This window comes from Anopheles merus, chromosome 3L (assembly GCF_017562075.2).
Source record: "Anopheles merus strain MAF chromosome 3L, AmerM5.1, whole genome shotgun sequence".
NCBI lineage: Eukaryota > Metazoa > Arthropoda > Insecta > Diptera > Culicidae > Anopheles > Anopheles merus.
The window spans coordinates 5521932-5538469 of record NC_054085.1 but is presented as its reverse complement, the minus strand read 5'-3'; the positions used below and the strand labels follow the sequence as shown (position 1 = coordinate 5538469).

The 16538-nt window shown below is 38.5% G+C and overlaps 2 protein-coding genes across 8 annotated transcripts in view; one reads left to right on the top strand and one right to left on the bottom strand.

Annotated features, from left to right (window-relative positions):
* LOC121600617 (hemicentin-2-like) overlaps nucleotides 1-16538 on the top strand; it is a 220148-nt gene that overhangs the window by 88341 nt on the left and 115269 nt on the right. For 3 of the 7 annotated variants that reach the window (XM_041929366.1, XM_041929372.1, XM_041929365.1), the window contains one exon: nucleotides 16261-16372. The exons of 1 other annotated variant lie outside the window; for it this stretch is intronic. The gene's annotated coding sequence lies outside the window, so the exon portion shown is untranslated. Of the gene's footprint in view, nucleotides 1-7327; nucleotides 7348-16260; nucleotides 16373-16538 lie in introns of those variants that run through there. 3 more of the 7 variants (XM_041929369.1, XM_041929367.1, XM_041929368.1) reach the window with 2 other exon arrangements.
* LOC121600618 (serine protease snake-like) lies at nucleotides 356-2173 on the bottom strand. Its single transcript, XM_041929373.1, has 7 exons — nucleotides 2085-2173; nucleotides 1920-2012; nucleotides 1637-1838; nucleotides 1385-1552; nucleotides 1231-1325; nucleotides 1013-1170; nucleotides 356-952 (listed from the first exon to the last, which is right to left on the bottom strand). The coding sequence occupies exons 1-7, from the start codon at nucleotides 2125-2127 to the stop codon at nucleotides 503-505; spliced, it is 1209 nt and encodes a 402-aa protein (XP_041785307.1). The 5' UTR covers nucleotides 2128-2173; the 3' UTR covers nucleotides 356-502.

Below are 16538 nucleotides of genomic sequence, written 5' to 3'. Positions count from 1 at the left end.
CCAGGTTTTTTTTTATATTGATCTGCAAGTAAACAGTGTGTATTGTCGTACGTGTAAACTCGGGGAGTTAGCGACGCATAGCTGGGATCTGCAAAACGATACAAAGCAATGTGTTTCAAATTAATTTTACTATTGCAAAGGAGCTTGGATACGTACCATATATGGTATTTTCTTTGTACTGATATATAATCAAGTCAACTCTCCCAACAGTTGCTATTTCGATCAACCTATCTGGTAGATTTGGAGCATTCCAAATGCAAGCCGGTAGAGTGTTAAACGATCGATCGATCTTTAAGATCGCTATATTGTTGTAGTAGGAACCGTTAATATAGTTTGGATGCAAGTGTATCTCGATCACATTGTACAACTTTTCATCTAGAACTGGAGTGTCCCGTACCCAAACGTCGGTTCTTTCAGCATGCAATACATGCGATGGTTGCAGTCTGAAATTAAAAAAAGTATTAAAGTTTGTAAAGAAAGTTATGCAAAATCTCAATCCACATCACCCTGCATCCGAGGTACAGTCACCCAACGTAACCACTATGTTGTGGTCAATAATGGAGCCCATACAATTGTTTTTCTGGGGCGTAACTGTATCAGGCCATTTAAGCTGCACTTTTTCCCCTACATAATCGCGCGAAATATACTCTCGCTGTATATCGAATGATTCGAACACGCCGGACTGGTTAGTTACGACGTTCGAAATAGCCAACTGTCGTATTGCAACGTGACGTAAAGCACAGTCGGCAGGATCAAAGTCACTGTTCCTCAGTCCCGTCAATCCGTTGTTCTGCAGTGTTTCCACAATCCATGAGCGAAACGGTGCTATGCGGGTGTATACTCCTGGGTGAGATTGTCCACAAGGTCGCCCAAATGAGGTTAGGCCTACGAGGAAAGGCGTAACTTTGTAATTATGCTGTAGCCGTATATGCAGAGGGCCTCCAGAATCACCCTGCAAATAGATTGAATGTGATTGAGAGATCTGGAGTATATTATTGGATGCACTGTTTACCAAACATGTGTCCATCTTAGCATCTCCAGCACAAATATGATGCTGATCAAGCCCTCTTTGCAAGCCTCGAACGGTAGTGGATGTGTAATGTTCGGTGCAATTATCATTGCTCATCGGTTTCAAAGTAATTTTTAAAAGAATGGGTGTTGGAGATTCAACTGTTGCAAATCAATGTTATTGTTACGGATTCTGTTTAGTAGATTCTACCACAAACTCACCAAATCCTGTCTGTCCCCATCCGGCTGATTCTAGTTCCTTAAACCGGACTTCTTCGTCTAGCCATAGACAAGCGGGTGCAACTGTCTCGTGTACACTAAAAATAAAACTCATTAATATGCGTGTTGTTGATCTCACGTAACTAACAATCCTTACGTGACATTGTGATCTAACTTCATCAGCGCTATGTCATAATATCTGGCACTAAAACTGTACTTAGGGTGACGAATGATGCTCACGATCGTTAACTGTTGTGCGTACTTATCATCTTCATCGCTGTATATGTTCAAATCTCCGAAGCGAACTACATCTGGGGAAACATTACTAAGGAAAAATGAATCATTTTTAATCATATTTACGATTTATAGATCTCCAGTTCTATGCCCAAAAGCTCAACTCAAACTCAACTCATCATTCGCAGTGCAATGAGCAGCGGTGATAATGAAATTGTTCCATATCAATGAGCCACCGCATCCCCATATAATCTTGCCGTCCGGTTGAGTCCAACCGATTGCTCCAATGTGTGCAAACTCCGTTAAAAAGGCCGGCTTAGCAAACGCCGGTCCTACTATACCAGTGTTTCCATGTCTGTAGTGACGTAAGTGACAGTCTATGGAAAAATATGCATAGTTGTTGTTGTTCATTGTTAATTGTTGTTAAATTGTACAATAACTGAATTTGCAAGTAGTACCATCGATTGTAGCTCGCTCATTCGGCATAAAAGAATTCTCCGGTAGATCTTCATCCAAACCCGACAGTACTGGATAGAGATCCGCAACAGTAGCTGCAAAGATAGTGTACATGACACATGATACACACTGTTTCATGTAATGAAAACCTGAATGATAAGTCTTACCTCTCACCAAACTAACAAGCAGTATTAAACAAACGCAGCCCATTATTATTCGTCAGCTACAGCCAAGCGCCGAGATGAGACTAACATCCATCGTCTAGATTTTAATCACTATGTATTCAAACTGAAAATTCTCTTGCTCTCTCGCACGGTGAGAGAACAGTTTCAAACTGAATGTATTGCAAATCAATAGCAACTGATCGTATCAGTTCAAGTGCATGCGTGAATTGTGATTTCGTGCGCATAATGCTGCCGTTAGAATTAACTATAATCGATTACATGTATGTACTCACGCGTTTGGAAATGGATAAAAAACTGTACTGTACATGACTGTACTGCAGGACTGCCCTTTGCCTTATTAAAACCCCGAAAATTAATTTTAACGTATGTAATAATAATAATTTTTACTTTACTTTCTTGAATTCGTTAGTCCTGTAGATCGGTCGATTATTGACCTTTATTATTATTTCTTGACGTGTCTAGGGAATGACGTAAACAAGGCTTATTGCTTGACAACTGCACAGAATGACTTGACAAACCTATTCCTCTACTCACTGGTCGATGCCAACGACCGAAACCATGCTTGCTGGCATTGTTCAATGAGTGACAAATTTCTGCTTCCGTCGCTGTTAAACTTACCTCCCGCGTCGCTCTTCAGTGTGGAGCCAAAGATTGAAACGGATACGCGACATCTCATCATCATCGTCATCATCATCGTTGCTTTCAACATCGTTCGTGTGTACGGGATGTAAAAGGCACGTCAGCTTATTAATGGTCTTTACATATTACGGCTCCTCTGTCGTTCGTGGCTCGAGCCTCCAACCCGTCCTTCCGAAAGAGTCAATAACTGCTTCGAAACTCTATCGCCATCGAAGAAAGGTAGAAGATAAGAAAGCTCAGCCCTGGACAGGTGAGGACTCACGTGACTGATGAAAATATGACACGCGCAAACCTGAAGCATGGATGAAGAACATTGCAAACAATTCTGAAGGAGCGCTCTGAGGCCTTAGGAACAGGAAAAAAAAAACAAAATGATTTATGAAGTTGCACATCTAACAAAGCACTGTGTGGAGCGAAAACCTCCCACTCGCCTACCATTGCTTCAGGTGTGTGTTAAAGAGAGGAAGCGTTTGTAATATGCTTACTCCATCGCCAAGGAGAATATCGGCTTAAACACGTTCCTTCATCACGCCGGATGCTGCGTGCTTTGATAGTGCTGATAGGTCCTTGCCTTTGTGGCCTCATTTTTTAAGGAGCTTTTGACTGTTATTTTTTATCTTTGTTCCGCACGTTGGCAGTTTATTTGTTCCTGCGTTTCAACATGCTGATGAGCTACCCTTGCTGCGGGGTGATTTTTACACAACATTCAATTTTGCTTCCGTAGCATTGCGCTCACAGTTGTTAGGCTTTCCACGAATCCATACATTTGTGTCTGTTTTTTTTTTTTTGTTGATGTGAATGAGCAGCACCATGTTAGCTGAATTTCAGCATCGTTGCAATCCATTAATTTCACCCAACCATTCCGAGCGGCTGACCATGGTGAGTATTGAATTCCCTTTTTTAGCGTTCCGATGGAAAGCAAATGAATGATGATGATTACAGTAGTTCCGTTGAAATTTGATACGTTTGGGGATAAGAATTGGCGGGCTGAGAGTCTTTTCTGCTTGAGATGAAGCGTTATCAAAGATAGTGAGAAAGAAAAAGTGTAAAGGATTTTATGAGCCATCTATCATGTATCTATATCAAATGTTGATTATTTTTCATCAAACAAATGTTCTTACCCATAGTATATTTCGTGAAATTAAACAATACGTTCTTTAAATAGTTTGAACTTAAAGAAATTGTATCAATATACACTTTTATTAGAAACATAAACATAAAATAATTGTTCTAAACGTCTATCGGGATTGAAAATCATTGCGGCGATTGTTAAAGAAATAGAAAAAAGTCAATGGTAAATTTTTTATCAATATATTCGAAACAAACATTTTAAAAGTGTTAATTATAAAATTTGCAATTCGTCAAAAATCGTTATGATTCACTGTTTCAACGTTAAAATGCGTCAAGCGTAACGCCGTGCTTTGAAAATAACGTAATGTTTGTGAATAAACCGATTAAAACTGTTTCAATAAACCAGTTCGTTTTGCAAGTGCCTGTAGCAAACAACTCGTCCAGTGACTCAATCAAACCAATATCAGAACGATTGAACCATTGCAGATACCGTTTGCCTAAGGTAAAGTGAAGAATAAAATCGAAAAACATCCAAATCTCCAATCAGCGGGAAACCAATGCCCTGACAACCATCCATCCTTCCGTCTGTCACTGAGCAAAGGATTCGATAAGAGGGTTTTCTTTGCTCGGTGTTGATCGGGATATGCCATAGAGCAACACATTTTTTACGTCCCTTCCATTCATAACACTGTCATGCAGTGAGGCAACAAAAACCGACGTCAAAACAAACAAACAAACAAACATTTGCATCAAGGAGTACCACTAGCTGTGTATAATCCTGATAGTAAACATGTTTTTTTGCGTCGATTAGTCCTTGAAATTTTGCAGTTCACTTTTTGCTTACATTTTCTTCACGATTTTCCTTTTGATGCAGGTCTACACAATTCATCAAACGTTGGATCGTGTTGAAGGCAGGTTTAGAAATAGGAAACATGACAAAAACCTGTCAACCGATATCGGACCATAAAAAAAACAATGCAACAAACCAAGGAAAGCTCAGTTGCTGCGGTTGAAGTTTTGCTAGTGAATATTGAAATGGAGTTCCTGTCGTGAAGGGGCATCGCTAGGATTTTTAATTTGATCGGTTGGTCACGTTGATCACGTGCAAAGCAACCCTTTTCTGATTGAGTTTGCAAAGAAGAAATTGTTCGATTTATTCTGTTCAGTTGCATGTTAATGGTAAAATATTTAAAAGATATTGGCTAATTGTTGTATATTTCATGACCCCAAAAATAAAATTCTATAAAGCCCAATAAAAAATACAATAAGCTTATTTAGTTACTGTGTTCTTGTTATTGCATTACTTTTTTGAATAAATAATTGAAATGCTGTTTCCTTCTTTTTTAAGTATTTTACTCCTTGGAAAACAAACTTATATTTACAAATATGAATCTATAAACAAATATTCCAAGCTGCAGGTTATTTATCTTTCCCGTTAACGATGAGACAATTTTATTTACCTTATTTGCGAAAGAAACAAACAAAAAGAAACTACCCAAAGTGGACCAATTTAATTTGTTACTAAAATTGTTGTGTCTTTTCTCGACCCTTTCTTTTCCCCACTCGCCCCCTTATGGATTGTCATGTTTGAGCGCCATTCATTGCTTCAACTCCTGCATCAAACAAGAGCGCCGAAGGCATTCTTTCTTCCAGGAAGCATTTGCTACACAGCCCATCGTACGATTTTTCGCTATGCTTCAAAATGTTTATGCCTTTTCATTTCCAACGCATTGTATTGTGTGTTTTTGTTTAACATCGTCCGATCGAAAATTGCTTGCTTGCTTTAGGAGAAAGGGAGGCCGTACTTTTTCTTTCCATAATTCTTCTCCAAAGCCCCATTCAGATTGGAGGTCCTTAATTGAAGCACCATCGGTTGGTTGAGCTGGGAATGTGTTTTGGGAGGGCTAGCCCAGGAAGCTGTGAACCCCCTGCAGGGTTGCGCCCATTTCCATACACATCATTATCAGTATCATCATGATCGATTCGATTCAATGGTTTTTACTCCTTCCCGCTTTTTTACTTTTTTTTTCTTCCACGAATATAAACGATTTTGCTTACGTTTATTTTGAAAATTACTCCTTTGCCCGTGACCTGACGCAGAGCGAAGGAACTTTGTGTCTTCCCCAAAAGTGGAAGTTTTCCCGATTAAATTGTACGCCTTTCCTGCTGGAGGCTTTTCCTGGACCGCCTGGTTGAATTTATGCTCTTCATAGAGCCCACCAATCGCCTAGCCTAAAATGCCGTTGGAGCTGAAATAACCTGCGGTGGTTTGTAAATGGGTTGCACGGCTCTATCAGTTTTGGGAAATTTTCCTTGCGCCCAACGGGTCGTCAGCAAAGTTGGTCGGCCAGGCAGTGACGATTTCCGGCCAATGGAGAGAACAAACAAGACGGGTATTGTTGATCACTACCAAAATACAAAAAAAAAACTGTCGATATGAATTTGTCAAGCGGAAGATAATTAATTCCACCGGATCATGATTGAAGATAAATATCCGGTCTCGGGCTTGGTCGAGTTGACAGGACAGGATAAATGAACCTTTGGAAAGTGGAAAGTGACCGAACGAAAGTGGTTTACTGAACGGAAGCACACGCTGTGAGCAAGTATTTTGAGGCCCTGAAACGGACGAGATACAGAACCCTGCAGCAAGGGTAGGTAAGGTAAGAAGATGAAGATTTTCACAGATTAGGCAAATTTATTGGAATAAATTACAAACGGTAGCAAAAATGTATCACTAGCCCTGCAGCGTTAAACTGTTCACTTAGCAACGTTTAATGTGTTCTGCTTGATAAGTTTTTAAACAATTCAATTGTTTAAAAGACAATGGAATGGGGTTAATTTTGATTCTGATTAATACCATGCTTGCAAGGGAACGATCTATTTAGATTCAAGACACACTTTATTGCACAATTTATGCTTTCAAAATTTCAATGTAACGAACGTTATTTTAAGGTCATGCATAAACTCTGAAAATGTTACAATAAATATAAAGATGTCAAACAATTAAAATGTGAAGAAAATAGTTGTTTTATAATAACAATTCGACAGTTATTATTTACGTTAGTAAGTTACGCTAGGAAATCATATTGGGTAATGGTACCCCGGTGAGCCGGTCTCATGGTACAGTCGTCAACTTGTACGACTTAACAACATGCCCGTCATGGGTTCAAGCCCCAAATAGACCGTGCCGCCATACGTAGGACTGACTATCCTGCTATGTGGGGAAATCAATAAGTCACTGAAAGCCAACCCCACAAGTGGGTTGGCAGGCCTTGACCGGCATCGGTTGTTGAGCCAAACAAGAATGGTACCCTTATTGTGAAAAAACTAAACATTTTAAAACGCTATTGTTGATTTGTCTTTATCAAAAAGTAAAAATCATCCATAAAAATTATATTCACTCCATATTTTAAAAAATACTAATGTAAATTACCTCTCGTTCTCTTAGGCCTCGTGATTTTCTGTCAGTTGAGACATACCACTAGTTCTTAATGCTTATGAGCCTTCATGAATACATGGCGAACTAGATATGCAAGTATGGGAAATGGTCATTTGGGTTCTTAGTTAAATAAACTGTGTCTCGTTTTAAGTGTTTTATTGATTGTTTGTTATTTTTTAAGTTACATTCAAGTGTTTTCCATGGTGGTCATTTTTAAGTACAACATTATTAGCTTAATTAATTGGATTTTGCACCAATATCATCTACCATATCCCCACTTAATCATCTATACAATCTACACTTTACAGCGTCTAATAGATGCATTGTTTTATTGATGTATACTTGACTACCCTTAATGAAACCACACATTTTCATATCATTATTTGCAAGCATTATGATTACGATGGATAGTTTATCCATAATTTTTACAATGTCTTGGTCAGTCTTGTCAATTCTATAAATTGTGGTGATATTACTTGCTACCTTTATCCATTTTATTTTTGCATCTGTTGGCTGATTTGCGAAATCATACAAAAACACTTAAGAATAAACATAAAATTCGTTTCAAGAAATTTGAAACTGTAAAACGCATGGGAATGTTGAAGAGTGAGTTTGATTGTTTAGTTGTGACTTCGATATTTGCAGATTATTTATATGAAATTATATTCGATTATAATAAAGATCATAATATTCAAGATATTGTTAGTCTCCAGTTTAAGTTTTCGGATGATGCTCACGGTATTTAATGAATGTAATGGAAATAAAATACTTAAAATTTAAAGATTTTTGCAATTGCTGTGGAATGTTATGAAATTTACAAAAAAAAAAACATATCTTCATGCAATTCAATCACTGAAGAATTCGATTAAAAGAGGCGTTAAAAGTAGAAAAGAGTTAAAAACACACTCTTCCAAATAAACTTTATTTTTTATATTATTATTCAACAGTAGCCCGGCAAAATTGTCTAAAAAAATAGTTAAAATGTTTTGTTGGATGAAGTTTGTTTTTATATTTATTTTATATTATTTTATAATAAGAGTTTTGAACTGAAAATTAAGCATACAAATTTGAATTTTCTTTAAAGCATAATGAGTAAAATGTAACATTGATAAAAACCAAGTTGCTTTATTCCATTTCATCCAAAATCACCATAACCAAAATGGATAATCATAAGGTGTGTGTAATGTCCCGCGATAAATTGTTAACATTTCACATAATATACAACATTTGCTTTTGTTCAAAAGATGCTCTCTGCTATCTCTCTGCTCTGCTGAAAAATCTGCTATGAAAAGCTTTCTCGACCCGCTGTCCATGAACGCACCCCACATAACCAAATCGTTGGCTCATATTCCTTTACGGAATAGTGATTAAGAGCACTTAGTATGTTTAGTGTGGTAAGGGTTAAACTTCGAAAGCTTATTCAGCTTCATTTGATGTTCTATGTTTTATAAAAAATGAAGTGCTGCCACTAACATTGCCCATCAGCCGTGCACACGCGCTTGACTTAATGAGTATGATTCTGATCTGATGATTTTGTTGTATTCTCCATTTTTTTAACTAGCACTTATGGTTTTAACAGCAAAAAAAGGGTTGCTTATTCTCTTTTTGTGTGTTTAAAACACTTCGGAGACCGTTGTTAGGAGCTGATGGAACCGGCAGAACTAATTATGCAAAACTTAGCCGTAACTCTACCATCTATCGAGGTTTGGGTGAGATCTTTTCGCCTCAAGGGTATTACCGCAGCGCCTTTGGTCCAGCTGGTACACATTTTCCTACAAACTTTTTCGCTGACATTCGAGGCACATTTCTTTGTTCGGGAAAGTATCGTCAAAGAATGCGTGTCTCGGGAGGGGATGAAAAACTTTAAATCAACTGTAAAACTATGAAATGTACATTTTGCCAAAGATGTGGTCGTTGGGGGTGAATGGGGTTTGCTTAAATAAAGGAAAGAAAAAAATAAATTTAGGCTTTCTGATGTAGGGGATGGAGTATTTGTTTTATGTTTCTAGAGTTTTATTTATTTTGTCGGTGGATGGGACTGAGCGATTGGTAAAAATTATTCAACGTTAATAAAGTACTATACAGCAAAAAATACTATATTTTTTATTTCAATCGTTCTTTAACATCAACATTCCAGTTGACTGTAATATATACTTAGCGATATGGAAAATTTACCAACGTACGAGTAGTATTTTATCGTTTCAATTTGTCTGTTCTTATCAGTCTTGCCCATACCAATTGCAAATTTCAATCAATAAATATCCTGCCTTAGTTTCCTGGCGTACTTCACATTTTATTTGAAATAAGGCTTTGATATTTTATTGGTAACCGTATTCATATAATAGAAAGATTATGATTTATTTCTGTTCATGCAAAGTGCGACCTTTCTCACATACTAGACAGACGCACAGTCTTTTGCAGAATTGTTTCTGTTGATTTAACACGTCTGTATCGAAATCAAACGAAGATTAATCGATCAGCGTTCCAAAGCAGCCCGACCAGACAAACCGGGCTTGGTCCGCCCTTGTCTTGCTTGAGCTCCTGCTCACCGCGTTTACCAACTTGATTTGCTGTTCACTTGCGAGCTTTCGAGCACTGTGTAACTTGAGCAAAACGATCCCTCTTTCGGAAAATGGTAGTGGTCCGGGCTCGTGTGTTTACTTTTGGTTGGAACACTGAACAAACTTCATCCAGTGGCATGCGTATTTGTCCGAGGGAATAAAGGTACGAGCCGAGAACACGATGCGTGGAAAACAGGTCAAGTTCGCCATCCCGTTCTGCCAGCACCAATCAGCCGGTGGCAATAAATTTTCATTGGTCCTGTAAAATTTGATAGCAGAAAATTTATGGTCACCTCATTTCTTGTGAGCGCATCCCGACCCACCTCTCCAAAATGGACCTGCAAATATTTACTCCTCCTGATTGGCCACCGGAGGGAAATCGACGTGGGAAAAGAAAGAACTGGAAAGAGCGCAAATTCGTTTTGTGTTGCGGCGAATTTTCCCCCGAAAACCGGGCGGGCAATTGTTATGAACGGCTTTCCTTTACATCGCAACGTCGATGATTAAGCCTGGTGTTGGATTATTTATCATATGGAATTATGTTTCATATTTTAATGACCGGTCTGTTCTGTGCCCACGCACCCTTGCTCGTAATGGATGCTTTTATTAATGGACGTATCACTTTATTTCAAAATTTGCACGCAACGATTCGAAATGAACTTTAAAGAGGCAAGAAAATGTGATGTAAGAAATAGGAAGGCGAGCGGTGTAAGTAATATTTCAATGAAAAATGAATTTAGTCCAAACTTTGTTTCTCCACGTGATGACGCTCGCGGTAAGATTGTAGCGTAAATCGACGTCAGTCATGCCCTCGCTACCTAGCTGTCATTTTGACGTCTTTCGGGGGATAATCCTCTCATCCTACATCAATACTGAAATTCCTGTTGCTCTAATTGAAGCTAGAATATCAAAAGGTCGGAAGGTTTTAGTTTCATCCCGTCGCAAAAGATCGAATCAAACAAACAAGGTTGTTTCTGTTTTTATGATGAAATCTTGGATAATCCTCATCCCTTTGTCCCATAAGCAAGATCCTTACTCTCACCTGCCAGAATCGTCTTGACATGCCCAAAATTTAATTTATAACATTCCATCAGGCGATCGATTTGCTGTGTAGAATTGGAGCGACTGGTTGGTTGCAATGACCTGCGTTGAAAAACATAGCACCGGAATAAAGGCACAAACGTTGCGGTGTAAGTTGGTGCCCAGGCAAGGCAGAGGTTGAAATAAATTCCACATGAAACAAACTATTTCCTGTCGAGCGTTCGAGCACATTCGATCCAACGACAAGGCCCAGGTGGTTTCCATGTCCACTACAAGGAAAAATATTCCAGTCCAGTTACGGGAAGTAAATGCAAAAACTGAGTTAGAAATTTATATAACACAGCACAGCAAAACCCGTGTCCCGTGTGTTGTTTGAGTGTGCTGCTCGCATAAATAAACTTTTTGAAGTGGCATCGGGAGCGGGCCCACTCGACCCATCGGGTTTTGAAACGGTACTAGGCTAAAGGATAATTTATTGGTTCATCCTTATGTGGTTCAAGGCAGCTCGATGGACAAGGATGCAGATCGGTGGGAGGCCGAGGCCAGATATTCGATGATGCTCCGAGATGGAAGTACTAACGAAGCTTAGCTTCTTTGTCCTCCCATGTTGGATGCACAAGGTTTATATATGTGTGTGTGTGTATGTGAACCGGCGCTTGTTTGCATCAAACCGCATCTCGATAGCCATTAGGGAGACCGAAATGTTTATCGAGCATGTTATGTGTGAAATTGTTCAATTTTGCAAAATGCAATAAAAGCTACGATGTAATCGGTAGCAGTACCACAGCACCACAAGGCGCCCGTCCCGGAACAGGATGTGTACAGCAAACCGGTTTGGTTCGGTGCAAACGATGCCATGTAAAATTGCGTGTAAGCAAAGTCAATAACGTTGTACCTCTCGTAGGTGAAAGGTGAAGCTCGTTGCATTCGATGTGTTGCCTGCATTTATAATAATGGTTTTATGCATACCCATCTCTTTAATCTCTTTTAAAGGTAAGAGCATCTGAAAGGGAAAGGGTATCTTTAACTGGATTTAGGAGTTAGCTCATCAAGGCCTGATGAACCTTCTGTACATATTTCTGAAGTAAAAAGTCTTTACAAGTCGAAATGCTTGAGCAACAGCCAGTTCTCCTGTATAACCTAGTTATTTATAGTCCAGTTCATAAATGTGTGAAATAATTTCTTTTGCAATGTTCAACCGTACCTTGTATAAAACAGCATTGATCTTATAAAGAAATATGAATGCTCTACAATGGATAAGTAAAGAATGTTCATATACGTTATGGTTACGTCCTAGTTCTTCCATCGTGCATAATAATGTTTTCATGTAGATTGGAGTATTTTGCTTGCCTCAAGTCTGACTACAACTCCAGATTGAACTTGGTATCCCTTTCAAAGCGAATTCTACAGTTCCTCGTCTATTATCGTTTTCCAGCAATGCAACATTTCGACGAAAAGCTATGCTTTATATTCAAGGAAGCTATGTTCAGGCTCAATTAGTGGTTGTCACATACAAGCTACCTCGATAAAAAAAATGGTTAAGCTTTACATGTACAAACATCTACCCGTATATACTTGAAAATAAATGAATGGATAATTTTTTTCTAATTCATTTCCAAACAGTTATGCATTGAAGATTTTAGAAAACAATTTTGTTTTCATTGCCTAAAACAATTTTGTCGTCCAACTATCTTAAAAAGCTTTATAATTTTAAATAAATTATGTAGTTCTTTCCATAATATTTGCTTTCCTTGCTTCTATTAAAATCCAACCAGAAACGGCAGCAATCCATTAATTAAGAGTTGTGTTTTGGTCTTAGACATTCATTTTGCGACGATTTCATCAGCAATGCGTGTGCTTATATTCAACTCCTCTTTATCAAGAGTGTTCCAACTTGAAATATTCTTCTAAAGCATTGTGTCGAAAATTCCTTTACAAAAATTAAAATATTTTCATAGAGTTGGTTAAAGTTCCTGGTTTTATTGCTCTTAAGAATAATATTAACAAGCAAAATTAGTTTACAAAAGACAAATTATTACAAAAATGTAATGATAAAAAAGGACACCAAATGAAATTCAGGCATTTTTAATGAATGATTGCACTTCGCTTACACAATTTCTCCTTCAGGCTATCCTTCATTTCTAGTTTATCTGCCCTTTCTTAATTCTCCGTTAGTGTTATGTATTCCACCTTTTCGAAAAAAAAGCTGTATCATCTGTTGTATCTACAATGGAACTAAACTCGTTGTTTCATTATTTTTGTAGTTCTCGGAATTGTTTCTTCAGCTTTCGAAGAAAATGATGAAAAAATTTCTCTACACCGACCAACTCTAACGTCGTTTCATGTACACAGATTTCATTGCCTTTTCTTGTGCTTGCAATTCGGCACACTGCACCGGTTGACATTGACCAGTAGAGAGATGTACCATCTGCTGCTGCATCAGTGTTGCAAGCTGCAGCATCAGTGTTCTGTAACATCTTCAGTTTGCCATATCGTAACCGGACGTTTCTTTCGTGGTTTTATGTGTTTTTTTGTAGGAACGGAAATTGAAACGTACAGACTCTACATCTTGGGTGGCAAAGAGCAGAAGCCTGCAGCGCATATCTACATAACGGAATCTAATGTTTAAAGGAGAACCAGTAGGGTATTAGGCGTGCTGTTTGCATCTGTCGTGTTCGTTTTTTTTCTTGCAATTTATTCTTCTCGATCTTTTTCTACTCAACCACTCTTTTTTACTTTGAAGGATTTCTACACGGCATATTTTTCAATTTTGTTCTCATTCTTGCGTTCAACCAGGTACATAATTTAATATTATCTTCATGTTACAATCGTGAACAAATATGCAAAGGAAATAAATCCTCACCATGTACCGGAGCGGCTATAATTGAGTCAAGCTAATAATAGCGTGTAAACATTTGCAGATGACAACGTTATGCAATGAATGCAGTGCATTACAGGGTTTCCCACGATTTATTGGTCAGATCCCATGATTTTTTGGTGCGTTCCCACGATATTTTGGTCGTATCCCATAGATTTTTGGTTCGTTCCCATAATAAATTGGTATTTTCCGCTTCGATATCAATACAATGGGAACAAAAATTTCTGGGAAACGGCCAAAAAATCGTGGGAACGCACCAAAAAAATATGGGAACTCACTAAAAATTGATGGGATCCAACCAATAAATCGTGGGAAACCCTGTATGAATCAAATATCATTACAGTTGAATAAATCAACCCGTATTACTAAATAAGACAGCTATACTGAAACATACAGTGTATTGCAGCATAAATCAGATCAAAAGCACTTATGTAAACGAGAATTAAAAAAAAAACTTTTTATTAGCACAATACTCACCGCTCTGTGGGCAGAGCTTTCATTTCTAGGCCACAATAAAAGGTCTACTCGTTAGTCATACCAACAGACACGACAAGCTTTCCAATCGATAGTTCATTCAACATTCCCACGGTACAGCAAAAACGAAGCTTCAGCGACCTACAAACAACCATGTACGGAGCAAAGGATGTAGACAGGTTCAAAATTGAACTTACGGAAACCGTTCCATTAAAAATGAAACGAATCGCAAGATGAACCAAAGGGTCACTGTCGGCTTCCAGCACGTGTGTCATTTGTTGCATCTCTGCCTTTCTCCCGTCACAAGCACTCTTAGTTTTTCCTTTGTCCATTATCCAGAACGAACCCTTTGAGTTTTTTTTCTGTACCATTTTGGCGTATGTATGCGTGACCCTATTTTCTGCACCCGAATGGACACGACTGAACTGAAGCTGAATAGTGCAGGGAGCAGCGTCGTCATATCCGGAGAAAAAAGGCGAAGGTCTACTGAATAATGCAAACTAGCGAAAGTTTCACACAGCTGCCACTAGTCCGGGTGGGACTATATTTGAACGGTAGTCTAGAAACGAACGGATAGTTCAATCAAATTGGTCGATTTATATTAATGAAGTTTATTTAGGGAGAGAATCTTTACACTACAAATTGCAAACATAATAATGTTAAACTGGCAAATCAGTGCACCGAGGGTGAGTTCAATGAGTTCAAAATTTCCTTTTCCAATCTATCGTTGAAGTTTCACTAAAAACAAACTAGTAAAATACACTCTCCATCAAAATGATGCTCAAAATTGATTACTACTAATTTGATTGCAAAGAAATATAATGTTGTTTCCGTAGCTTGCTACTTAACAGCTAACGATCACATCAGACTACTGATAGTAGTTGAGTCAGTTTTTACAAGACCGAATATGCCATCTGAACCGCCTCTACCCTGATATTCTGGTTAACATTCGCTTTTTGGAAACGAAAAAGAATATTTTTACAAAGACCATTAATTTCTTCCAATTCCTACGAACATCGCAAACAAAAAATAATGGCACATTGTTCACATCGCCCAGATTTTCCGTGCATTTTCCGTGCAAAAAAAAGAAGAAAACAAACACTACAGTACGTTACCGACTACGACGGTGTATTAAATTACAATAAATATTCCATTTTTCTTCCACCCCCTGCTTCATCCACCACAAACACGGAATCGCATCGTTTTTGTCCCGTAATGAAATTGAAAAATGTCCCCTTGTCCCGCACATCGATCCCAGGGCTCAACAGTTTGTCGGTTTTCAATTGTGGATGTGCAATGATTTTCCCATCCGCTGAATGCTGACAATGAAAAAACCATTCAAGCGTCCTCCCAGCGAAACCATTCCCGACGGTGGCGATGTGCACAGTTGCCAGGGGCAGCATCTCAGCACCATCGTAGAAAGCTGGAGCTTAGCTGGAGGATGCTGTTCCGGGGATATTTTTTATGATTATTTTACTTAAAAATTCCAACTTTGACGAGTGCTTGAAATAAAAGAGGGCCAGAGTCAAGCAGTAGCAAAAAAAAACCCACCCACACACACACAAATAAGATTTTCCAGCTCCATTTCATCCATCACAGCATGTCTTGAAGTGCAAAAGCTTTTCAAACGTGTCAAGCATACGATTGCTTACCGGAAGAGGGATACTTGCATAGATAAAAAGGCGACCGTTTTAAGGCACTTTTTCGCAAATAACGGAACATCACACCAGCAGGAAAACAAGGGAAAGAAACAGCATAAAATGGTGTCACATCTCACTCCGAACTCCCCCAACTTACGCAAAATGACTCGTGAAGATCGTTTTCATTCCATTCAAATTTATTACAACAGTGAAATCGAAAGCAAAATTGCTAACCGCAACGACACAATGACTTTATTCTATAATAGATGAATAAGTTCCTTTCCTTTCTTTTTCTCTCTTCCGGCGTCTCTGGGCTGAGGTCTTTTTTACATCATTTGCATTTTGTTCTATCTGCACCAAAGTATTTGGTATGGTTCTGATTCGATCAATTTCATTTTTCTTGTTTCATTCGCAGAATTTCTGCCCGCGCTAAGAAGCTGCCCAGCCAGGAAATTCCATCCACCGTGTCAACCACATCGCAAAAAAAGCATCACACCATAGCGAACCGCACACTTCCGGTGGTAAATGTAGGTTTTCCTGTGTCGGAATTTCAAGCTGAAAAAGTGATTTAGATAAATGTGATTTGCAATTTGCTGCAGGCAACTACTACTACTACTGGCTTGTCCCCACTTCGAGAAGCTCAGAATCCGGAATTGTGACGCATGGTCGAGCTCTTACCGCAGCCAACAGCAA